The 25331-nt window shown below is 42.7% G+C and overlaps 1 protein-coding gene across 2 annotated transcripts; it reads left to right on the forward strand.

Annotated features, from left to right (window-relative positions):
- The first annotated feature begins 1936 nt into the window (after positions 1-1936).
- Positions 1937-25331, forward strand: snphb (syntaphilin b). Of its 2 annotated transcripts, XM_030362675.1 has the most exons (6): positions 1937-2107; positions 13790-13944; positions 17319-17585; positions 18182-18283; positions 18747-18896; positions 21854-25331. In XM_030362675.1, exons 2-6 carry the CDS (start codon positions 13883-13885, stop codon positions 23805-23807), a joined length of 2535 nt encoding a protein of 844 aa, XP_030218535.1. In that variant the 5' UTR covers positions 1937-2107; positions 13790-13882; the 3' UTR covers positions 23808-25331. The 2 variants fall into 2 exon arrangements, with proteins under 2 accessions (XP_030218535.1, XP_030218544.1); XM_030362684.1 differs by lacking the exon at positions 1937-2107 and having other exon boundaries at positions 13872-14027.

The following is a 25331-nucleotide window of genomic DNA, read 5'->3' on the forward strand; positions in this document are numbered from 1 at the left end:
TCTCTTTTAAAGATGGGACGAGGTGGGCCCCATACATATCTTTGCCTTGGGCCCCCAATTTGCTAAAACCACCACTGCCATTGACACCGGTTCCGCCTGGCCAATCAGCGGGCGGCCCTATCGATTGGCCCTTGCCAAACATCAGGCAGCGGAGGCCAAGGTCCACAAGATGGTTTCACCGATGGGCTCTCCTGGCTGACCTGTGCTGGAGTGCCGTTACGGCCTGTGGCAGGTGGAGCAGGGCCACGTGTCCCAGACCGCCGGCGATGTGGAGGGGTTAGAGCAGCAGCATCAGGCAGAGAGAGAGACCCTGGCACTGGTGAGGAGCCTGCTGGAGGCGGGGGTTGGACAGGGTGCTGTTTGTGTGGTGGAATTTTGCAACCAGTCAATCGTTTCTGTGCAAACTGCTTTTTGCAAAATGTATTAAAGTAATAAAAATATGTTACACCACCATGTTCCTGTATATTATCCCACTGACGCACAAGTTCTACCACAGCAGGGAACTCTTTCCAATGCTGTGGGAGGTTGCCCTCTCTTCCAGTATACTAGAAAGGCGCTTTCCGCAGGTCGTCCAGATCATAGGGCTCGGTGGGGTGGGTCCCTACGGGAACGCCAAGACCCTGCACCACAGCAGGGACGCCATTGACGCCATATATGATACCAAAATTGGTATCATATATATAATTTACACATAATCCGATTTATTTAACACATGGACAATGGTCAACCACAGACAGGGTTGATAAAATGTTTGATGGGATCAATGCACATGAGTCAGGGGGTACTACTGGCATGGCCAAACGGCTAAAGGGGAACACAAGCAAAACGAGGTTACGGAACACTTAATGGATATCGGCGTTCCATTGCTGGTCCGACATCATGAGCATCAGTTGGGATTGGCTCAGCTTCTGCCGGCTGCAGACTGGCATGCCCAATGCTGGGCGTTTGACTACAAGCGCAGCAACGAGGCCAACAACATGTTTGCATGTATTTTATCAATTTATTTATTGTTAATTATGAGTCTTGAAATCCTTCTGGGCTCTGAGCTTTCATCACCATGCAGTCAATTGCATACCACCACTTACCGTACCAGAGTATATAGAACAAAATCTAGTTGACATTATTCTATAATCATACAATTACCAAATTATATTGTATAATCTTGTCTTCATTAAGAGATCTATTACTCTCTCCTCTTTGCGTTTTCTACACTTTATGGCAACTTCTTCTGTGGGAGCTCCGAGCTCATCTGTCTCTGTATGATTGAAAGATCATACGATCAGAAAATGTAGTCTACTTATATATTTACATAAATATTTCAGAGAGAAAAGCATTTGTGTGACACACATCCTTGATCGTTAGCTAGTGGTACCCCCAGAAATATTTCATAGGGGTGGCTATATGGGGCCACTAATCTTGGGGTGGCACACCAAAACTAAAAACCATGACATTTCAGGACTTCTATTCTGCTGTTGTAGTAAACAGGCTAGTTGAAAACGATGTCAATACGAGTTAAGGAATCATGTACTGATTTAATTTGGTTCCTTATTTTACAGTTAATGTTGGACTAATACCGGTACAGTATAATTGAGTTCTACAACAATCCTGTTTTAATGTGTTATCTGTCTAAACATGTTTTAGGCCATGTTCTACAAATATGATGCATGAATTTTTCCTTAATAATATAAATATACGGCTTTAATTTGAAGGAGTGAATTCATTTTAACTCACAAAACATTGAATGGGGCTTCGAATTAAATTGTTGTTTTTTTATTGGGGGGCTGGATTGTTTCAGGAGACGTGTATCTGCATAATGTCTGCATGGCCAACCCTTGGGGGCGCCACCCTCATCATCTTATTCATGATCCTCAGCCTCGTCCACAGACAACAAGTCCCACTCCTAAGTGGAGTGGCGTGTCCCTTTAAATCCTGTTTTACATCACGCAGCTTCTTCAGTGCTCTTGTATCCCGGTAGCACATCGCCGTCCTCTGTCTGGGCGCCCAGCGAGGATCACCGCTCTGCGGAGTCCTTGCCGATGAAAGTCGAATAAACAAAAAATAATAAACATGTAATTATTGGACATAGACTGCAACTGAAGAGCTGCAGGTAAGCATGTCGCATATTTTCCTAAATGAGCATTGCGGTGGTTTGCCGCAGCATCATAATAAGAGCTGAAACTGCAAGGATGTGTGTAGGGCGTGTGAAGGACTGGTGACGACTGGAATATAACAATATAATATATTAGATAACAGAGGAATGAGCAATAGGTGGCAAAGAGACTGCGGTTTATATGCTGGATGTACTGGTCTTTATCATTAATAAATTGGATCCGCGATGCTCAGCAGGTTAACTGCCTGCCTTGTCATTCAGTGTGCAGATGTATGTTCATCACCATAACAAGAAGAATCCTGGTTTATTTTGATCCCGATGTGTATCTGAGGACCTGCTATCATTACAATCATCCAAAAATGAAAGGACAGCGGGTACCAATTATACTGTTGGCCGAACAAGAGCTTGTTCTTGTGTTAGATCTGAGTCGTGACAGGTGCCTGGGTGTTTGACCTTGCAACATCACCCTGATTTGCTTAAGGCAACATAATCAAGGCTTATTCCGTGGTACGGTGTCCCACCAGTGGGTCACTGGTGGGACTACCACGGAATAAGCCTTGATTAGTAATATTTATGCTATTTAAATATATAGCCTGCCTAGGATGTGGATGCCTTGCTGCTACATATCTCACATTGGAGTGCGATGTTTGGATCTATTTATTTTGATGTGATCTGTCAATCATTTAGATCTTTACAACTACTCATGTCAAAACTTAGCAAGATTAAATTGAATCTTGAAACTCTTATCTCATTCTTTCTTTCTTTGTAGGCCTAGGCTATATTGACTTAGACTTAGAATTATAGGACTATTTCTGACCCAACTAACCTGACTAAGCAAGATATTTCTTACATACAGTATAGCCTACCCAGCAAGTAGGCCTATCCTTCAATCCTTCAATGCCCTTATTAATTATCAACTTTATGGTTGAACACTAATAATTATTTCAGACACAGTGGCAATATTATCAATGCAACTTATGAAAAGAGAAACATAATTACACCTTGATAATGCCATGGAGATAAAGAGATGTTGTTAATCTTCTATTTGTTATAGAAAGCAGAGACAACAAATAGACAGCCGTCAAGATTGAAATGATTTGTTGTTCCATTAACTGCTTAACCCAAAATCTAAGGGTATGAAACTGTTAACATGCCATGGGGTTCACTCCATACAGTGGTACGTTAAGCGAATTTGAGTCATAATCTTTGACTGACTAAATGATGACTGTCAAATGGCAAAACTATCACTAACTGTTTGAAATTCATAAAAAAAAACTACTACAATTCTAGCCTTCTTAGAATTACAAGCAGGCAAATGAGGGCATTTCTTTATGCAGTCAAATAATATTATTTGTGTCAGTGATATTCGGATGACACTACATAGAAACATATGCTAGCCTAGGATAGTTTAAATTAATATGCAAAATAAAGAAAAACAGACACATTCAACTTTGGAAATAGCCTTTTATCATTAGATTATTAGGCTTTAACTGTAACACAGTTTTCTTATCGTAGTTGCAGAAACGTGATTTAGGAGATGACTCTTCAATTCAATTTGGATTTACCCTTTTGAAAGAGGTTTTTGTTGTGGACATATTTTGTTACCTTTGTAACTTTGAATGCAATTCTTTTTAATTCATAACTTTTATACAGGAGTCTTATGGAAAAAATAGCAAAAAAAAAAATGACTTGTGTTATGATCAAACGCGGGGAACCTAAGCGAAGACACAGACAAAGGAGGTTGAATTAAACCAGAGGTTAATTGTATGGGGGATTTGAGAGGTAGGGAATAAACAGGCAAGGATGGATTTGCCTGTATGACAGGCAAGGATGGAGGACAGGATGTCAGTGCTACTGGCAGGTAGACAGGTAGATGACCACACAGGATGGATGGCAGGCAGGAACGGGGTTGGTGAACTTGGGGCAAGGAGAACACAGAGATTAAGAGCACAAGGTAACATTGAACATAAAATATATTTAAAAAATACAAATTCAGTATGCTGGGACTGGTTATCTACCATTGTGGTTGAAACAGCGATCTGGCGATAAGTGGGTGGAGAACCAGGGTTTAAGTAGGGCAGGATGATGACTGGAGATAGATGGCAGGTCTGCAAGTCCAACAGGTGTAGAGCCGGGGAAATCAAGGGATCGTCTTGCCCAAGGGGGGGAGACAGAGAAGAGCATCTGCTGGGTACGGCACTACCTGTTTAAACTACCACTTGAACAGCAGTGGGCCCAAATATGAGTAAGAAGGATATGCTCCTTTTGGAATAGGAAATTATTAAATATTGGAGTCCCGGAAGGAAAGAAAGCAATTAAGGACTTTGCCGTGACTTAAAAAATGAAAGTAGGCACAATTGTTCTTCCTTTTCCATGTTGGAGACTTTATTAAGCCAAGGGAGCTAATGTTAAAGCTCTAAGGTATTTAAAATATTGAATTTGCAAAACAATTTGCGAATTCAATGCAAAACATTGTTTTGCAATGTTCTTAAAGTCAAGATGAATAATTCAGATTCCACCTTAGCGGCTTGGGCTAGACCAATTAAAGTCACTACAAAGACTATTGATCAAAGATTGTTAAACTGGGTTAAGCTGGGTCAGTTTATGAGCAAAATGAACCAGATGCATCAGTTAATGGATGATAACAATGACAGTAACCTAGAAAGTGTTCAGACAAGGTTGGATGTTGAATTGCATAAGCTATTTGGAGAGATTGGCGAGCTTAACATCTCAGTTGAGGGTCACTTCCGGAGACTTCAGATGATGAGAAGGATGAGGATCAGGATAGATGGTTTGAGCCTCAGGTGATGATTTTGAAGCAGAGATGTAAGAGGCTCAACTACGTATTGCTGAGGCTAGGAAGAACAATGAAGAGGTTGAGCCTTCAGATGCCATAACTGCTGTGTCTGTCACACCTCCAAAACAGGGGTCTAGAGAGTCATCCTCAGACCGTCTTCATCTGCATGTGCTGCGTGACAAGTGATATACAAACATGAAATCAAGCTGAAGTTACAGAGAGAAGATCTAGAGTTACAAACCGCTTCAGCAGCCTCATATGCTAAATTCAGGGTACTAGATGAGGTTAAGGGTCTTCAAGTCTCATCTTTCCGGCCGCTAAGCCCTTTGAATCCCAAGCTCGCAGGCAGGTAACCCTATTCCTCTCGATGCTGCTTCATAGGTGGAGACTGAACGACATACATTTTATGGAAATGGTCTTGCAGTCTGCTAGACTCCTTGAGAGACTTCACAATATCAGTCTAACATTAAGGAACAGAGTCATGAAGATGTCTTACAACCAAAGAGTAGCTGAAACAGAGTGTCCTCAACTCAAGGCAGAAGTTTATTTAGAATACTCAGTTCAAATCTGTGCTCATGGAAGACATCGTTGTCACAGTCAATTTAGTGGAGGTTCGTAGAGTCCTATGCTCGGCGTCATTACCAGGATCAGGCAAGAAGAGGTGGCCATCATGGCCGATGAGGAATCCACGTTCCACCAGGTTGAGGTACAGGACGAGGATGCCACCCTTCTCAGGTTTCTCTGGTGGCCATCGGATGACTTCAGCCTAGACTTGGTAGAATACAGAATGGCAGCACATCTGTTCGGAGCAACTTTGAAATCCAGATATGCCAGCCTAGCTCTTTGTAAGTATGCAGAGGACAGCAGAGACCAATTTGAAGCCACAATGATCAAAAAAGTTTTGCTTAATTTCTTTTTTGATTACTGCTTGACGCCAGTCAGCTCAGATTAGGTGGCGATGTCTCTGTAACCCGGCTAGAGAGACATCCTTGAAACAGGAGGATTCTGGGTCACGAAATCGGTGGGCAACAGCCGGACAGGAAGAGGTTGAGGTTGAGAGAGGTTGAAGACCTAGACTTGGACTCAGACCAGTCAAGAGGGCTTTCAGAGTCCAGTGTTCTATCCAGTCTGATAACTTCAAGTTTAAGACCAACTACCCACCAGAAGAGGCATTCTGTCCATCCCGGCTGACTAGAACTTAAGGTGGATTTGTTAAAGAGCAACAAGACTTGGATAAAGGGGCTAGATTTTCTCATCGGGTCAGTGGATGAATGGCCAAAGAATACGGCCCACCCTAACCACGGAGGACCCAGAGGTTTGGAACACTGTGTTCCACGCTACCTCAGCCACAGAGCAGTCTGATATAGTTCATCAGTTCCTGGAGTACGTTTCTTCTTGGTTCTGTCTAATGAGGGCAGTCGCATGAACCTCAAGTTAAGAAGCACTTGATGTGCTTGTGTTTCAAGAGGAACTAGTTGAAGTCTTCTCTTAATCAGTCTGAAGATCTTAGGCCATGAAGAGCTTCAAGACTGGCTTTACGAGGTGAAATTTATCCGTGGAGAATTTAAAGGAAGCTGAGCTGGAGATCATTCATTTCAGAAGAAGGGTGCACCGTTCGTTTGGGAGCAAAAAAGCGCATATAGACGCATTATTAAATAGGCTGTTTTGAGCTGATTCTACCAAAACGCTATAAACCTGGACGATAGGGGCATGTCTCATGGTAAAAACTAAATTTGAAACCACTTACAAGGCTAGAAGTAGACCGACACTTCTTTGGTTATATAATAAGGGTCTTAGCATATAGAGCAAGGCATTGATAACTTTGTAAGTGTACAGATTGTTAATTAAAAAGGACATTTTATACACGCAATACCATCACTAGTTCACCCGTCGACGCCATCTTGTCTTTACGACTCGATAGGTAGATTGGCAAACACAGAGCTTGTGACATCCGTCCACAACACGCCAGCTCTGTGTTCGCCAGACCCTTCCCTCCATTGGCTCAGTGACGGTGGCTGCGGCTTTAGCCAGGAGACCCTAATCATCTTTTTGGGTATCAGAAGAAGGACTTTTAATAAATAAATTCGGTTTTTATCCCACAGGTTATCGGGTAGCACTCCTAGAATGAAGTGTGTTGGATCAAGGGGTAAATCTCGCCCTATTATCTGTTTAATTTCTTTTTTGTATTTCAAGCCAATATGTAGATCATTTTGGACAGTCCCAAAATATATGTGTATGGTCTCCCACCAAACCACAGCCCCACCAGCACATGTTGGAAGTGTTGCTGAATTTTGAAATGATAAGAAGGGTTGAAACATCTCATCTTAACCTTCCATTCAAACTCATTCCACACTGGACTATTCGTAAATGTATGTACATCTCTACATGCCTGTTCCCATTTTTCATTGGAAATAATTAATAATTATAATTAATTTCTAGTTCCCAATTATGTTTAATATCCAAACTGTTATCTCTCCTCTTGAAGTACTTTATAAATGTTTGATATAACCTTCTTTTTAGTCAGGCCTTCCATCATCAATATGAAGAAGATTTCTATATTTGATGGGCTTTCCTTTAATTTTCCCAATCTTTATGCTTCTGTAGATCATTTATTAATTGCAAATAACTAGAAGTCATATGTGTGAAGGTCAAGGTTTTTAGGAGTTGGTAAAAGGATTTCAGAACTCCTCGCTCAAACAGTTTATCTATCGTTGTTAGTCCTATTTCAGCCTACTTCTTAAATCTAGCATCTAGTCTAGAAGGTACAAAATCTACATTCAGTGCTATCTTCATCGCTCTTGAAATTGAAGTAGGAAGAATCAACTTTTTCCTTATTGTTGACCACACTCTCAGAGTAACTTTTTTCGATTTATTACTAATTTAACTCTTGACTTAAAAATGGCATGATTCCAGAAGTACATCAGGGCATGAGTCTTGTTCCATTCTCACCCATATTGTATCCCTGTCCTGAGTTATCCAAGAAACTAGTGGTCAAGCTGAGCTGCCCAATAGTACTTTTTCATATTAGGCAGGTTTAAACCACTTTTCTCCTTTGGGCTCTGAAGTCTAATTCTTGGTCTTTTGTTTTGCCAAATACATTTAGAGAGCCAATTGTCTAGTGTTTTGAATGTGGAAATGGGACCTCTAAGGGCAGAGACTGGAACAGAAAAAGCAACCTTGGCAATACATTGATTCTTATAGTTTATATCCTTCCTACTAAAGAAAGAGGAAGGACATCCCATCTTGAAAGGTCTGCTTTGATTTCTTTCACTAACTTCCCATTGTTAGCTTTGAAAAGCTGTGGTGTGTTAGGGGTAATAATGATTCCTAAATATCTAAAAAGGGTCTAATAGAGAAAGCACCAATTAACCTGGTTGAAGGCCTTTTGTGCATCAAAACTAATTAGCAATGAATTGTTGTATGTTTTTTTTGGCACATGATGAGTGTTCTTCTAATATTATTGGCTCCTTGTATACCGGGGATGAAGCCTGTTTGCTCTGGATTTATAAATGTTGTTATAATCTTTTGCATTATTTTTGCTAGGATACTGCTCAATAGTTTTTGATCGTTACACATTAGACTGATTGGTCAATATCCCTCACAATTTACCGGATCCTTACCCTTTGTGAATTACAGAAATAATGGCCTCCGACCATGTTTTTGGTGGATCACCTGACAGTGCGTAATTAAACACTTTAACTCATTTTGGTGTGAGTTCCACAACAAAGCATTTGTAGAACTATCCTGGGAGTCCATCGGTCCCTGGTGATTTATTATTTTTCAAATTAGGTGAGTGCTGAATGCAGCGCTCAACTATTGTTCTTCATAAGTTTTATTCTTTCTTTCCTTCTTTATTACTCTCTACAAACTTTGGGACCGATCTCCTTCCTCAATTTTTCACCTAGAGACTCCATTAATTTTTTTCAGAATAGCTTGGAATCGCGTGCCTCTTTTCTGATTACTTAAATATTTTATACTTTTTAAGATATTCTACTTTTAACATGGGAGTCAATGGGAGGATGGCGGAGCCGGTGCACTGCAACGGGGCCCAGACGCCGTCAGGGGCCCATGGAGGAAGAAAAAAAAAAGGACCTAGGCGGTCGCCTAGGGCGACAAATGTGTCAGGGGCGCCCTCTGGTGGCGCCCTTAATTAATTAATTCAATTATACGAAACAAGCCAAATAAAACCACACATGTTCCAAAATTGAAGGACAAGGGAGGGGGCAGGGATTCATTGTTAGGGCGCAATGAAACTGTAGTAAGCAGGACAACGCGACAAGCCCCCAAAATCTGGTCTAAATTTTCTCTAACCCCCTTCAGTTCCCCATCAGAGTGTTCTCATCACCCGTTCTTCTATGATCTGTATCTAATTGTTTAATTTTGTTTTCCAATTCTGCTTTTCCAACCGTGCTCTTCTTACCCTCGATGAGATTTGTATAATTTTTCCCCTGATAACTGATTGAGCACCATCCCATAATTTTTAAAGGGTGTTACCATCCCATAAGGTTTAAAGGGTGTTACCATCCCATAAGGTTTAAAGGGTGTCACCATCCCATAAGGTTTAAAGGGTGTCACCATCCCATAAGGTTTAAAGGGTGTCACCATCCCATAAGGTTTAAATGGTGTCACCATCCCATAAGGTTTAAAGGGTGTCACCATCCCATAAGGTTTAAAGGTAGTTACCATCCCATAAGGTTTAAAGGGTGTTACCATCCCATAAGGTTTAAAGGGTGTTACCTTCCCATAAGGTTTAAAGGGTGTTACCATCCCATAAGGTTTAAAGGGTGTTACCATCCCATAAGGTTTAAAGGGTGTTACCTTCCCATAAGGTTTAAAGGGTGTTACCATCCCATAAGGTTTAAAGGGTGTTACCATCCCATAAGGTTTAAAGGGTGTTACCTTCCCATAAGGTTTAAAGGGTGTTACCTTCCCATTGTCGTTTATGTCAAAATATTCCTTAAAATCGTTTTTTGGATAGGTTCAATATGGCATTCAAGTATTTTGTATATGTATTGATGTGAGAGACGAATAAAGTCAATTCAAGAATAACTGCCATGGTCATTCGAAAATGAACTGGAATCCTTTCCCTTAGGGTTATAACCCCTCCAAGTGTCAACTAGTCCCAGTTCAGTTATCATACTATTCAATATTTTGGATTTCTTAGATAGGGGGGTCTTTTCTGATGGTAGTCTATCTCTTATCCCATCTTGCACAGTATTAAAGTCCCCACCCACTATTATCATTCCCTTGGCAATACTGGCTACAACATTTGCAATTTCTTTAAATAACCCATAATCATCCTCATTTTGGGCATTAAGATTTAGTATATATAGCTCAGTTTCTCCTATAGAACCCACCGCCATTACACACCGTCCCTTTTTGTCTTGTATGATTTTTTTCTGGGGGAAAACTGTTCTGTTGATTAAAATTGCAACTCCCCTTTTTTGCCACATAATGCCCTTAATATTTGATCAACCCATTCTCTTTTAAATTCCTTATGTTCCTCTTCAACTAGATGAGTTTCTTGTGATCGAGCAATGTAGCTTCATTAGCTGACTAGATATCTTCTTCCTTCCTTCCACGGACATTGTAAGTTATTATATTCAAATTATTCATGTGTTATATTAGGGTGGACTCTTCCTTTTTTACCAGATCTAGATCGATTGGCCCTTGCAATGCATCCAAAAGATTCCCTTGAATGTACGTTACATAAGACTAAGTAGATGAACAACCTAACCGAAGTATAAAACACTAAAGGAACTTCCAAAACCCCAGCAGGTTGCAAGAACAAATAAAGCAACCTGTCCCTCTTCAAAAGGGCGGAGAGTAGTGACTAATTCACTCCGGGATGCAAACAAAAACAGTGCAAATACAACTATGCATTCATTTTTCTCATCTTATATGTTAATAACCAAAACTAGCTTAATATACTTAGTAGCCCAGTTTCTTCAACAAAATAAATAACTAAAAATTATTCACCAGCCCTCTGCTATACACTCTTCATTTAACGTGTCAGTTTGTTCTTCCATCTAGTCTTTTCCTTGGAACAAAAGCTTGTAAGTCTGCATCTGTCATTGGAGGTGGTCCCTTCTCTGGTCTCCTTGAAGCTCTGGACCAGCATTCTTGCATCAACTCCTTCTGCAGTTTCTCTCTGTTGTCTACCTTGACGTGAGTCCCCATGTCCTCGAGTGTAGGCGTGGCGTCAGTGAGTGTGAACACCTTTACTCCTGATTCCAGGTAGAGTCTCAGCTGAGCAGGGAATGGAGATTGGGCCTTTATTTTCTTCTCTTTAGGTTGCTTGGTCACCTCCCTCACCTGTCTGCGCGTCTGCTGTGTGCCTGCGGTGTAATCCTGGTCAAAGAAGATTTTTTTCCCCTCAAATGTAACTCCTCTTTGCCTCCATGCCTGTTGAAGTACAGCATCCTTAACACTCTAGTCCAGGAAACGGACGATGATCGATCTCGGTGGGGCAGAAGCATGTTTTGGTCTCATTGTAAGCACCCGGTGCGCTCGCTCGATGCGCACATCAAGGTCCTCCGGTAAATGGAGCGATGTGCACAACAGCTCAGAAATAAATGGTATCATGTCATTTTCCTTGGGGACAAAGACTATTTTACTTTGAATTCTTCCTGCTCCCTCCAAACCCGTTTCTAAAATGCCCCTCTGCCTCACTCATCCTCATCCATCCCTTTTCTCCTTTGCTCCTCTCCACTCTTCACCCAAATTCATTCAGCTCTTCCTTTTAAAAACCTGACCTGAGTTCTGTTTTTTTAGGGATTGCTTGGTTATGGGGTTAGGGTTATTCCATAAGCCTTCTTTGTTTGCTTTAAGTTAAGCTGCTCTTCAATACGCTGCAGCATTATGGGTGACTGTATCTCACTAAACAACGTGCTCTACACAGTTTGAATTATGCTTTGAAGCAATCTGTATGCAAGGCAGGGGCGAGTGGTGAACTTTGACGGGAGGCATGCGGATCAGACTCAAGTAAAAAAATTACTTTCACTTAATTACAATTCACATCCGAGCAACTAACACATCCATGCATCAACATTATTATAGTGAGCACTTTTACTGAACTTGCACACAATATTTTGCTGCCCGAGACAGCAGTAATATACCCTGTTTCAAAAATACCGGGGACCCGTGACAGGCTTGGAAAAGGACAGAAACAGCTTGAATAACTTACACTCATTGTTGATATCATTTGGGATAAGGGATGTAGACTGCATAGGGTGCTAAAGCATTTCAACATAGCTTCCAGTGACTCAAACTCTACACTACACACACAACCGCTGCTTGTGTGTAGGCCTACGTGTTTATTTCACTGTCTGTGAGTGAGACCTGGTCCCTGGTTTATTGGTTTCTGTCTTTTCTTTTAGAAAAGTGGTTGCATTCACAAAAAAAATCTTCAAACACCTAATCAGCCACATTTATGACACCAGCCTTGATGTGAATCATTCACAACTTTTTGGCTGATATCTTTGCGTTAAGGAATGATCTCTTGCTCCACGAGCAATGAGGCTGGGTTGCCTCTAATCAAGATGCATTGCCGAAGTAACTGAGGACACACCTAAAAGTTTGATGTCATCAGAGGCTCAGGGCCCTACTATCATAGGGATGCTATTTCTGTTGTTCAACAGATCGAGCCATAATCAATCCTTGATTGAATGAAGGGTTATCTGATCCACTCTAACACAGTGCACGTACAGCTTATAGATATAATGCAAACTGTTGTGTAACAAAAAGCATTTGTAAATGGCACGCAGCTTTATAAACACACACACATTCACACATTCAGCCGCAACATTTTAGCTACTTCTACCTAATACCAATCAATATTTAAAAGTAATGTTTAACTTTAACATTTAAGGTGCTATAGGTAAGATTTGAGAGTTTTACTCTCACAAATTCTGCGATTATATGAGCCAATTTACATTTTAGACCGCTGACTGGTCATTTCTGACCAATCAGGCCCGCTCTTCCTTAATTGGCTCGGATAATCAAATTTGCTTGTCAATACCAGGTGGGTTAATTGCAAAACTCAATGGCAGAGAAACGTAGTGAAGGAGCACAGAGGGATGAGACTTTTTGTGCCTGTTTAGTTCGAAAAATCGTAATCTCTTTTGCTCTTTTCTGATGTCTCTCTTTACAACTGCACCTTTTAACTTCCAAGTTACTAGAAAATATAATGATTAAGTTGCATTCTCAACCAATATATTCTTCATATTCTGCAGTTGGGAAATGTTTGTTAGTTATTCCAGAGGGTTGAGAGGCAGGTTTAATTCTGACTGTGGTACTACCAACACAGAATATCAACCAGTAAGGTTTTATCCATTTTGTGCACAGATCAATGTGATCGGTACTTAATAACGTAAGGTGGAGGTAATCTATTGGTTGTTCCTGAAAAGTATATAAGGTTGATCGCCACCAGGGGGCTCTCTTGGTATTCCTACTACGTGCTGTTGTTGCTGTGTTATAATAAATAATCCTACGTTATGGTCATAAATCTGCCTGTGCACTTCCAGTTGTCTGCTTAAAAAGTTGGAACTTTATTGGTGATTAATACACATTTCACTGACTGTTGCTCTTCTTTCTGTTGATTTGGATTATGTCTCTGTGCCAGAAGAGTCAGTTTGACTGAGCATTGTGGTCAAATGCTCAGACATCCATAGACAAATTAACGCCCTTTGGTGCCAGGGCCTGGGTCGGCAAATCTATTCTACTAGTCTTGTGCCGTGGCTTGTGTCGGTGCCTTTGCATTGTTCACATTTCTTTGCCTTCTCTTTCGCCTTCTGCTTCTTTCTCTCTTTCTTTACCTTTCTATTGTGTTTCTCATGTGTGGCTGACAGCAACTTAATGTCCGTCATTCTGTTGTATGTTAGGCTGGCGATCGCTCCAGACCTGAAGCGGTGGAGAGAGAGAAGTCAGAAGAGAAACAAAGGAGCAGGAGAGGACGTGGAAAACCGTCGGGCCTCATGTCTGCATCTGCTCCTGCTGCTGCTCCAGCCAATCGGAGGCCTGCTGCAGGCCCACACAGGTGAGCCAAGGAGAAGAGGTTGTAATCACAAAACCAGGATACTGAAGGAGACCAGTTGAAGTCTTCCCTGCAGCCTGTTCAAGGTGAAATAATAATATAAAATAAAACATAATAATGAATTACATTTATATAGCACTTTTCGAGACAACCCAATCCCTACGTTTGTGTGTGTGTGTGTGTATGTGTGTGTGTGTGTGTGTGTGTGTGTGTGTGTGTGTGTGTGTGTGTGTGTGTGTGTGTGTGTGTGTGTGTGTGTCTTAGTTGGGCGGGGTGGGGGAGTACGAAACCTTATCCACGGCCCCCTGGTTGATGCACAGTAGCCAGAATACACCAGAACGCTAACCACACACTGGCTATCTCAGTGGAGGGGGGGGGGGATGAATGATGATGTTAAACAATAATAGCAATGACTAGGAATCATATGTTTAAAATACATTACACCCTCCCCCCACACCTTGCATTACATTGTCTGACAACCGCTGACGTATGAGCCATACAAATGACTCGAAAGAGATTCAGAACGGACCAGTGACACGCGATGAGTGAAGGCGATATAAAATCCAGAATGCAGTAATCTATTATATTGCTCGTTCCGGCTACAGATCTCTGTAACTACCCTGGATGTCACAGTCTTTGAGTGTAATTCCCAGGTTCCCATCGCTACGAGCCGCTCCCTCGTGTGTTTAGTGGACGCAGGTCCACACATCCCTCTGCCTGCCTTGGCCAAATGTGCATGTGGAGGGGGAAAAGAAAGGCGTGATTTGTTTTTAACTTGTCTAATAATTAGTTAGATAGTTCCAGCCGGACAGGTATGAACTAAAGACTGGCTGTGTGTAGTAGCACTAGCCAGCTTCAATGCTTCGTCTGCTATTCTCCAAGCAGCGGGGTAACATCGCACGATGAGTCCACCTTACATAGACAACAGCCCATTCCCTTTGGCTACTACAAGGATTCATCAGGTCTTAAATGGCGCAGAGGTCTCCTAACGCAATGCTGGTGTAGGATAACTTTCTTTTATTTGTTCAAATTGTTTATTTAGTACCCTTCATTCAAAGCAATTTACTTTTCAGATACATTTTTGTATTGAATGAGTTATGATTTAGTTTATGTTTTTACTTTATGGTTTGTGAATCAGGTTATTTGTGATGATAAATTAGGAAGGTTATAATTGTCGAGATATATTATACATACTGGTTGTAAGTTACAATTGAATGACAGTTGTATTTATGTAAATCAGGATTTAAATAATCAATGCCTATAGTTTCCTTGGAAGTTACTCAGCATAGTGTGGCTATAGACAATTCCTAATCTGGGGGCAGAGTCTTCAGGGAACCTGCTCTCTTTAATTTATGTTTCTCAGATTCCACCCTCTGAAGATGCAACGCAAACGCAGCTGGCAGCAAATGCCGGTGTCTGTGTCCGTGCCGGTGTCAGACAAGAAGTCGACAGCGACCACAGCTCCAGTTGATACTCCTGTGCCCGCTCAACCTGCGTGAGACGCATTGCAGTCACACCATACCAGCTGTAGTTCCATAGATGCTAAAACACAAAACACTGACGTGGTCAGAGAGCACTACGGGGGCTTATGGGTTATCAGGAACTTATTCTGTGACAACAAAGCTCATTGACATCTGATAACTCTTTTGGTTATCTTTTACTCTGTCAATAACATAGCAGTGGTTTTAAGTAGCTTCATATTGGTTGAATTTGTGGTGTTGGCCATAACAGTTCCCCCTCTCTTCTACTCCAGTAGGAGAGTACACTGCACAGCAGTACACTGCCAGTTCTTTAAGGGCCTGCATTTGATTATTATATCAATCATAAGGAAATGTCCCTTTACTTTGCCTTTACATTGGGCTGTAGTGTTTGCATATGAGAGAATGGTTTAGGGCAATGCCTAAAAGGCATAAGGCAAAGCTTTGAGATTTGATGGAACAGACAACACCTGATGAGCATTGCCAGCCTTTCCACTGTATTCTTGTAGATGAGCATTTTAGACCAAATATCTACCCTGGGCACCACAAGTTCAAACTGATTCCACTTTGACCTGGTTTATGTTAACCCACTTGAAGCTCATACATACTGTTTGCTTGGATGTTCTAAAACCAAAATCAAAGCACCAATGGTTTTATTTATAAAGCTTAGTATATGATTCTATGGTTTTATGAATAAAACACACTGAACCGTATAGGCTGGCTTTAGATCAACTTGTGGGTTCTCCACAGACAGTCACATTTATATTCCACTGCTCCATTTACCGTTTACTAAAATCTCCCTAGCATGTCGATTTTTCGTATAATTAGTCATGTTTTTTAATCAGGCTGCTCTGCATGTCACTACATTATTACCTTTTAGTTGTAGTTCAAGGTGTACTGTGTAGAATGAAGTGGAATTTAGCGTATCAGGCATGCCATAAATGGAATATAATATACATAATTATGTTTGTGTATAATAGTGTTTAATCTGGTCAATTTATATTGAGCCCTTTATATCTACCCAGAGAGAAGGTCCTATCCCACGGAGACCGCCATGTGGCACCGTCATGATTCTAGTGGAGCCCAGGACAGACAAAGAGGACAGACATAGAGAGAATGCGTTCTGGGCTGAGAGGACTAGGAAGAAGGGGTTATCCGGATGGTTACGACCCACGACCACTTTGTGATACTTCTTTAGTACTGTCTCTGGGTTAGACAGTACTAAGCAAGCATTATGAGCATGATAATGATTGATATTGTATATGAAACGCACAGCAAACCTTGGCAAGATATTATTAGCAATCTCGGAAACCATGGGCTATCGTCTTGCCATGATTGACCTCTTGGGACATCAGGCCATATTTCTGTGGTTCTGGTGGACAGCAGATAGCGGATATCCGGGCCAGGACTGCCTCTTCCCTGCCAGTCATTGTTTTTGAGATTTTTTGTCTATGATTCCCATCCAGAATACATTGAGGCTTATCTCTGCAAACAGACACTAAAAAAATATAAATTAAAGCTAAATCAGGCGTGACGGATGGGTTCCGAGACTGTTGCTCCCCACTCAACAAAAGCAAGCTCAAACGGGATTGGTCAATACTACTCGACTACAAACGGAAACCAAACCCTTCATATTCCATAATCACCTCCGGGGTATTTAATATACAAACACATTTGGAAGGGTTTGTCTATCACTTCTATAATTTCTTGAAAGATGACGTAAATCCAGTCCTACATTGGCTTTGCTTTCTTGACCTCGGTGTGTTTGGCTGCGACCTACCACCTTAGGTTAATGCTCGTCCTCACTGATCACTACTATTTTGGGAATATTAACCTTTCTTGTTCAAGGTGACATTCAATCTACAGCCATGTAACATCCTGTTGTCTCTGCATGGGCAGGTTCGACTACTGCAAGTTCATTGAGCTAGACTACGTCCCAATGGAGACGGGTTACATGGTCTCGATGCGGCCGACAAAAGGCTATGCGTCTTCAAAGACCCCCTCTAAAAGCTATGCCTCCACCAAGTCACCATCTAAAGGTCATGGGTCCAGCAAGCCACCATCTAAAGACTATGATTCCACCAAGTCGCCATCTAAAGGCTATGCATCCAGGTCTCCAGAGCACCACAGTCATTCGGAAAAAGCTCCCTCAACTCCCCGAAAGCGGTTTGTTGACGCCGTTCCTCCTCATTTATTTTTTTAACCATGAGCCAACAAAGCATGTGTTCTTCAGGCTAAATACATCTTCAACTGTCATTGGAATGTTCAAAGATGAAGTCTCTGTTATTGTGGGAATATATGCACTTGATAAGATCATTTGTGAAATTAATACATTTGTAAATATGGCATGTTCAGTCCCACCTCCCCACCTTACAGTTAAAGGGATTTCATTCATACTATTTTGTTATTGTTCTGACGAATACAGCTTTTTTCCTTCTTTTTTTCCCCCAGTGGTCGGTTTTGCACTTGGCATCACTAACACAACTATATTTGGCAGTGTGCATGGCACATATCCAATGTCTGGTGTTGACATATGATTTGTGATGTTGTGTGGCCTCTGCAAACATTTTCTTATTGTTTTCTTCAAGTCTAAGTTCAATATGCATAGAAAAGACTTTGCTGGAGCATGTTCACATTATCTAGATTAGTTTGATCTGCATCCAATTCTTTCATTGTTGTTATACTGTCTAAAAGTGTGTTATTAACTTGTAGTGATGTCCATTAGCAACATATTCCTTTTTTATCCTCTCCCCTTTGACCAGGCGGCCATCAGCTCCGGCCAGTAATAGAGATCCGTTTGTCAATGCCACCCACAGTAGCAGCAGTGGCTCATGTAAGGGCAGTGACTGCAGCCCTACCAAGGGGTAAGATGCCCATCTGGGCCACACTTCAACTTGGGCCTTCAAGTTAAAGAAAAAAATGAATTGACTTAAAGTTTTTCACTTTGACTTAAGAATTATATACTATCACTTGGATATTGTTAGATAATGTGAAATAGTACTTTTTGAGAATCACAATTAGTATTTCATGAGGAATGGTAGAAACTTTAAGAATAGAATTAGATTAGAATAGTTTTTGGATTAAGGCAGGTGCCTATTTCCTCCAACAAATACTTAAATGTTCTTCCAGATGTTCTGTATGGTAGAATGTATTTCTGCAAATCCTTTTTTATCAAGCAGTACTATGCATCAGAACATATAATGTAGCCGGTAAATATTTACTAATCAGTAATTTAGGGTTAGCATAGCATGGGTTATTTAAACTGAATTAAGATTGTCAGAGAAACGAAATGTCTACTACTGAAAATATCCTCATACCATGTCCCAGACGTCACCAGAAGTACACGTCATGCACGGATAACCATGGACTCCGGCCTCCTCCCCCAGAGCAGTACCTCACCCCCCTACAACAGAAGGAGGTGTGTATACGACACCTGCGGGCCAGGCTAAAAGAGACCATCGACAGACTGCAGGACAGGTGAGACAACAAAGGTCTTTGAAACATGAATTAACCCCAGACAAATTGTTGAAAAAATAAAAGACATCTACAAACGGCCACATTTGGACCATAAATAGCCCTTACACAGAGGTCCCACAGAAAAAAACAACCCCTTCAGTGGACCGGAATTTTACCTCCAATAATGACACAGAAAAGACTCACTCCCAGGTCACATCGCGCAGTGGGTTAGTGTCCGCTCTGTGCAGTTTCTCCGCAGTCTCCACAGCTGGGATTTGTAGGCTGACCAAGCCCTGACCAGGTACCTCCAAATCTCCCCTTCAATACTGTGATAAAGTTGAAGAAAATAAAAATTAAGACCCTCAAATAATGAACAATTCTAGAACAAGTAAAACTGTTTGCACGGTTAAGAAAGGATGCTGGTCCTCTGGCCATTGTGTTTGGTCATATTGGTGCTTTAGCATCGAGCTAGCGGAGCTGCTGTGATTCAAATAACTCGGAAATGTAGTTTAAAACTTTAACTATAACACCCAATTTACTAAATTATCCAGATTTAATCGGGCTCTGTCCCATAAATACAGTTAATAGGACGGGAGGAGACGTGATAAAGACCAGCTCTACCGGAGCAGACTGCATCAGCAGGTAAAAGTTAGAAGCCGGTTTGATATTCGACGGATATGCGGTTTTGATTTAACATGCAATCGGATTTTCACTACATCAGGGGTGTAGTACGTTGAGGACAGGTTAGGACACCGTATCTGGAAATATGTTGTTATTATCGATGTCTGTGCGAGAACAGCGCTTTAATCTACGATCCGGTTGCTATTTGACCAATAGCTTTCACAGATAGGGGTAGTGTGCCAGTGGGGATATGGTGTTGAACCGCCCTAGTGCAATCCCAGCAATCTGTGATCACATTCATTAGGATGTATTTGATGCCCATACAGCTGTCTTTGACTAACAACCACTCGTTTGTTGGTAACCAGATTTACCCCCAACGGTAAAATCTAAGACTGGATACCCAACGTAAGGTACACTCGGGACAGGAGGCGCACCTCCGCCCGAATCCCCGGCCAATAGAACCGAGCCATTATCCGGTTGAGTGTTTTATCGTACCCCAAATGGCCCGCCACCTGGAAAACCATTTCCCGGCAGCTCCTAGGTACCAGCAACTGGGTGACAATCTCCTCACTCTGGGTGTCACGACCGACCCGATAAAGCCAATGCCTAACTACCACAAAGTGTGAGCAAGTCAGCACTGCGTTTGGCTGTATCCGAGTACCCCTTGAGCAGTCAGGAGACTGCACGAGGGGAAATTCCTCCACCGATGGGAACCTCGGTGCTGGGACCTCGGGTTGAGGATCCCATGCCTCCCCCGGTCCCTGAACAGCGTTGGACGCCCCCGCATTGGCACAGAACACAGCACCCGACTTACATGTCCCCACCTGTCGTATCCGCACCCCCATGGTCCCCCTAACAGCCTGTGGAAACCCAGGCCAATCTAACCCTAGAATCAGGGGATGCGTGAGGCTCAGAACTCACCCCCGCCTTGACTCTATGCTTTTTCCCTCCATAACGAATTTCGATGGGGACCAAGGGATACTCGTGAACATCCCTGTGTATACACCTCACCGGAACGCTTGATGCCTCCACCAAGGCCTCGGATCGCACCAGGCGCTGATGGATCATGGTCTGCATGCAGCCCGAATCCAACAGCTCCTGGTACGTACCCCGTTGTATCCTCACCGGGATACCGTACGCCTCGCCGGGACTGTGGGGAGGAGACGGGGCACGTCTCCTCCCGTGAGAGGCGAAGGGTCGGTCGAAGGGTCGGTCCCCCTCTGTGAACATCAACGCGCGGAACTGGCGTCGATGTTCTTCGGGGTTTAGGCCAAGCCGGTCCCGGATGGCCTTGGCAACGGTGTCGAAGTCCCGTGGGGCCATGGCCGGCAGACTGTGGGCTCCGAGCTGGGCCTCCCCCGTCAGGAGTGGCAGGATACGGTGAGCCCACTCCTGACGAGGCCATCTCGAGATCTCGGCCACTCCCTGGAAGGTCTCGAGGAAGGCCTCAGCATCGTCCACCGCCCCCAAGTGGTGACTGGTCCATTTTCTTTGCTCAGCCCCACTTTGGGCTAGCCTGGTCCTACCAGACCATCGTACTTCATTTCATTTGTACAGAAGGTCTGGAACTGCTCAATTGACAAACGTTCACTCACTTGGAGGCGGGTGTCTGTAGAAGTTTTAAAATGATTGGACCTGCCCAGTGCCACTCTGGATCTGCCATAACCAATCGCAAGGCCCGATACAAAGGGCTTATTACTCGTGACAAAAGCCCCTCCACTGGTCCCCAAATTGTAGAAAGAAAAGCATAAAAAAAAATTGTCGATTCAGCCAACTTCTGAGGAGCTGGAAAAGAAGCCAGAGAGGGCTGTCCCTTGTTCAGATCAGATATTTCTGTTTGCTGTCAATCACTTGTTCATGGTTACTTACAAGTTAGCTTGCCCTGCTCTCTGCTTCTGAGACTTCCGGTCTGGGAGATTAACAAATTGCCATTTTATTGAGCATAAAGAAATAATTTCATGAATGACAGTTCCCTGTGTTAAATTATGTCTCCCCTCCTAGTGGTTACCTATGTGTGCCCCTCTAGTCCTCCCCCACAGTTTTGCTGGCTAGTTTTGAGTCTGGCGCAACTTACTCTGTATTCACACATTTAGACACCTATCCCATCAAATGCTTTACCAATCAGGGCATCTCTACTCTGATTGGTTCAGGGATCCAACTTTCCTGTCAATTACAGATGCGTGAAATGCAACAAATCTCATTGGCAGACAAAAATAGGGAGGGAGGGAGCAGCGATTTGTTGTTTTTTGTTTGTTTGATGCTCTCTTTTGCTCTCTCTTTACAACTCTTGAAACTTATCTACAGCTTTTAATAACCTTCCTCCTTCTCCATCTCCTCCCTCACTCCCTCCCCCTCAGAGACACAGAGATCGATGAGCTTAGAGGCCAGCTGTCAAGAATGCAGGAGGACTGGATCGAGGAAGAGTGTCACAGGGTGGAGGCCCAGTTGGCCCTGAAAGACGCACGGCACGAGATCCAGCAGCTCAAGGATGTTGTTGAAACCGTTCACAATAGCCTGAGTGATGCCGGGGGGCTTAGTGGGGATGAAGGGGTCCAGAAGTTCTTCATGGAAATTAATGCCCAGAACCACAAGCTGGAGAACCTGCTGCTCAACATGGAGATAGCCCAGACTAGCATGGCCAAGGAGGGTGAGGGTGTGCCTGTATGCCGTGCCAGAGTCGGTGGTTCAGCCCCTGCTTCTGTATCGGGGGAGAGTCCCGGAGCCATTCCAAGACCTCCATTTGGAGGAAGGGCAGTGTGTTCATGTGATGTTTCTCCTGCCAACTCGCTGAAACGGAGCTCCACATACAACAAGCTGAGCGAACAAGTATTTGCAGACCGAAGAAGAAAGGGATCAGGGCTTCGTTGCATGTCGGGGGATGGCACTCAGGACAGTGACTTTGTGTGCTGCGGAGAAAGCAACATCCCTAGCCGAGCTGACTTGCTGCTGGAGGCTGCCTTTCTGTCAGAGGAGACGGCCTCATTACTCAACTCTTACTCCCAGACCTTTCCCCATTCCTTAACCCCATCCCTTCCTGAAGGCTATTCCCACACTCTGCCTCACACTTTACCCCACAACCTTGCCCACACCATGCCCCACTCTTCCACCTATGAGAAGCTGTGCACAGGGGACCGACTGTCCCCATTCCATCGTGCCCTGGACGGAGTGAGCAGTGTTAGCCACCCTTGCTTGTACCACCACCACCTCTACTTGCACCACCTGCGAGAGATGGGCATCCAGACAGAAAGCTGCCCTTTTCCCACCACAACTGGTAACCCTTCTGACCTGGACACCATCACAGAGCAACGCACTTTCCACTCACAGGCCTGCAGTCCCACTTCCACCTGGATGTCGGATGAGGGTGAAGAAGAAATGGACTCCATTACCACAATAACCGCAGCCAATGAACCAATCACTGTCTCCAAAACTCTTCTGCTTTCAGCCTTACCGCAGTCGTCCATGATGTCCTGCTCCATTGAGATTCCTCATTACGGCAAGGGGGAAGTTGAAGGAGAGGCAAAACAGGAAAATGACGAAAAAGAGAAGGAAACTTGTATATTAGAAAATCCAACAGAGTTTGTGGAGAGGTTGTCCCACGGTTCTGAAAAAGGAATAGATTTAGAACCAGAAAGGTTGGATGAAAACACCTATGTGCAATCTCTGCAGGGAAACACCTACTCTGAAGAGAAGAAATATCTGGACGCGGTAGGGGGAGATTTACCAAAAGTAGGGTGTGAGGGTAGTCTCGAATTAGGAGGATGCACTAGAGAAGTCCAGCCAGGAGAGATTAGAGAGGGAATCCCTAGTAGTTGTAGTGAGACACGGCTTGAGTTGGAGGAATTAAAGGTATGCCCACAGACAGAGGCAACACCAGACAATCCAAGTAACCCAGGGATGTCACCAGGTGTAGAAATGCCTCATACTTCCCAGCCAAAGAGATGTACCACCCAAGAACAGATAGTGGGCTTCACCAGAGAGAGGAGCCATATTGAAGACGGTGCAGAACTGGATTCTGAAAAACAGGGAGCCATAGGTGGTAATGTAGAACCAGAACCTGCGGCAGACTCTGGTACAGTTCAGAAAAGCTACTGGAGCCGACATTTTCTTGTAGACCTCCTTGCGGTGGCTGTACCGATGGTCCCGACGGTGGCGTGGCTCTGCCGTGGCCCTGTCCGCAATGGACAGCCCATGTATCACATCGGATCCCTGCTGCGTGGATGCTGCACTGTAGCCTTACACTCACTGCGCCGGGGGGGCGGCCTGAGACACTACCCTGCAGGCGGGGGGGACCTTGGGGGAACGCAAATATGAGAGAAGAGCACCTAATAGCATCTAAAATACAATAGGAACCCAGCTGTAGCAGGATAAACTACCCTCCCAAAAATATATCATGTCTGATTCAGCAAATTACAGGAGTACAGGTAATAATGACTCACTTAGGTTATCTGAATGAATCTTTGATGTGAAAGGCTTAATAGAAAAATCACCCTGAACATCGAAAAATATTATATATTTTTGGTGTGGCTAGTTGAGTAACATAATAATGAATTATTTTGAAGGGAATCAAGCTATGCCATAAGTGATCTTTTTCTCAGATAAATACTCTTATTAGTTTCACCGTCTCTAAGTTTGGAACAGCTCAAGGCATTAATGCCAGGAATGCTCTGAAAGAACTAATAACCAGTTCTTAACTAAAGTTCCTAAAGTCTTAACTCAAATTAAGTTTCTTCAGTTGTAAAGAGACAAGCATAAAAAACAACCAGTTTGCAATACATTATATAGGATTTATTGATTTCTAATCTATGAGAGTCTACCCATTGTTATGGCTTCAAGCTTTGGGAGGGAGATTGTAATGTTACCAAATTACAGATTGTAGTTGACACCAATTAAATGTTCCAATTTGTGCCATACACCATGAAGCTTGAACGCATTACTGATACTGTTTCAACTCAAATAGCATTATGTATTGACATTCATAGAAGGCAAAACGTCAACATCTGTGCAGCTTTACCAGATAGCACCAATAGGTCTGTTTACCAAACAGATGCTTGTCCAGTAGTGTGCTAGGTTAGTTTGAATTGTTAATCCACAACTGAATGCATTAAAACATAGGATTTAACCCCTAACCCTGTGCTGTATATTAACTGCAACCTTACTGCTGTTCTAGTGTCATTTATCTGTCACTGTGGATGTGTCTTTTAAGCCAACCTTATGAGAGTTAGTCAAAGTAAGTCACAATTCAGCTCTTCAACTTGGGAAATGCTGTTTTTGTTCACATTCATAATTGGAAACAGCGCACGTGTTGTTAGTGTACTATTTGGTGGTTGTAAGCAAATGCTTTTATTGTAAATAATGGGTTGTGTGTGATCTTATGTGAATGTGGGTATAAGGAGTGTAAATGCAGCTTTATTAAAATACAAAGAATCTATTGCAATATCATAATGTGAGTGTAATAATCAATTATAAGTATAATGATCTGCAACTTCCTCCATATGTCAGCTCAGCAGTCATCAGAAAATAATTTCTAAACACCCTGAAGACCAACTATGTCAGTCTATATTCATTTATATGTTGTTCTGTATTTGTTTAACCCTTGTTTACCTCGAGGAGATAATGCTGAATGAATCCTAATGCTTATTATCTGCTGCAAAAGATTGCACTACTGTTCACTTTATGAATTGGATTAATTACTTGAAGTCCAATGTGTGTATCCAAAATATTGTTTGTCCACCAAAACCAGTATTTATCAGGTTAATTTGTTGAGAAACTACAGAAGCGTAATGCATTCACTTATAAATATGAACAATATAATATAATAAAAATCTATTCTGCTCA

The sequence above is a fragment of the Gadus morhua genome, chromosome 1 (assembly GCF_902167405.1).
Source record: "Gadus morhua chromosome 1, gadMor3.0, whole genome shotgun sequence".
NCBI lineage: Eukaryota > Metazoa > Chordata > Actinopteri > Gadiformes > Gadidae > Gadus > Gadus morhua.

What these genes read in the sequence shown, in the direction of transcription:
- snphb (XM_030362675.1), top strand. Translation starts at nt 13,883, where the DNA reads ATGTCTGCATCTGCTCCTGCTGCTGCTCCAGCCAATCGGAGGCCTGCT. An exon ending in GACTGCAGCCCTACCAAGGG is followed by an intron (nt 18,284 to 18,746) that starts GTAAGATGCCCA and finishes ACCATGTCCCAG; the next exon opens with ACGTCACCAGAAGTACACGT. An exon ending in ATCGACAGACTGCAGGACAG is followed by an intron (nt 18,897 to 21,853) that starts GTGAGACAACAA and finishes CCTCCCCCTCAG; the next exon opens with AGACACAGAGATCGATGAGC.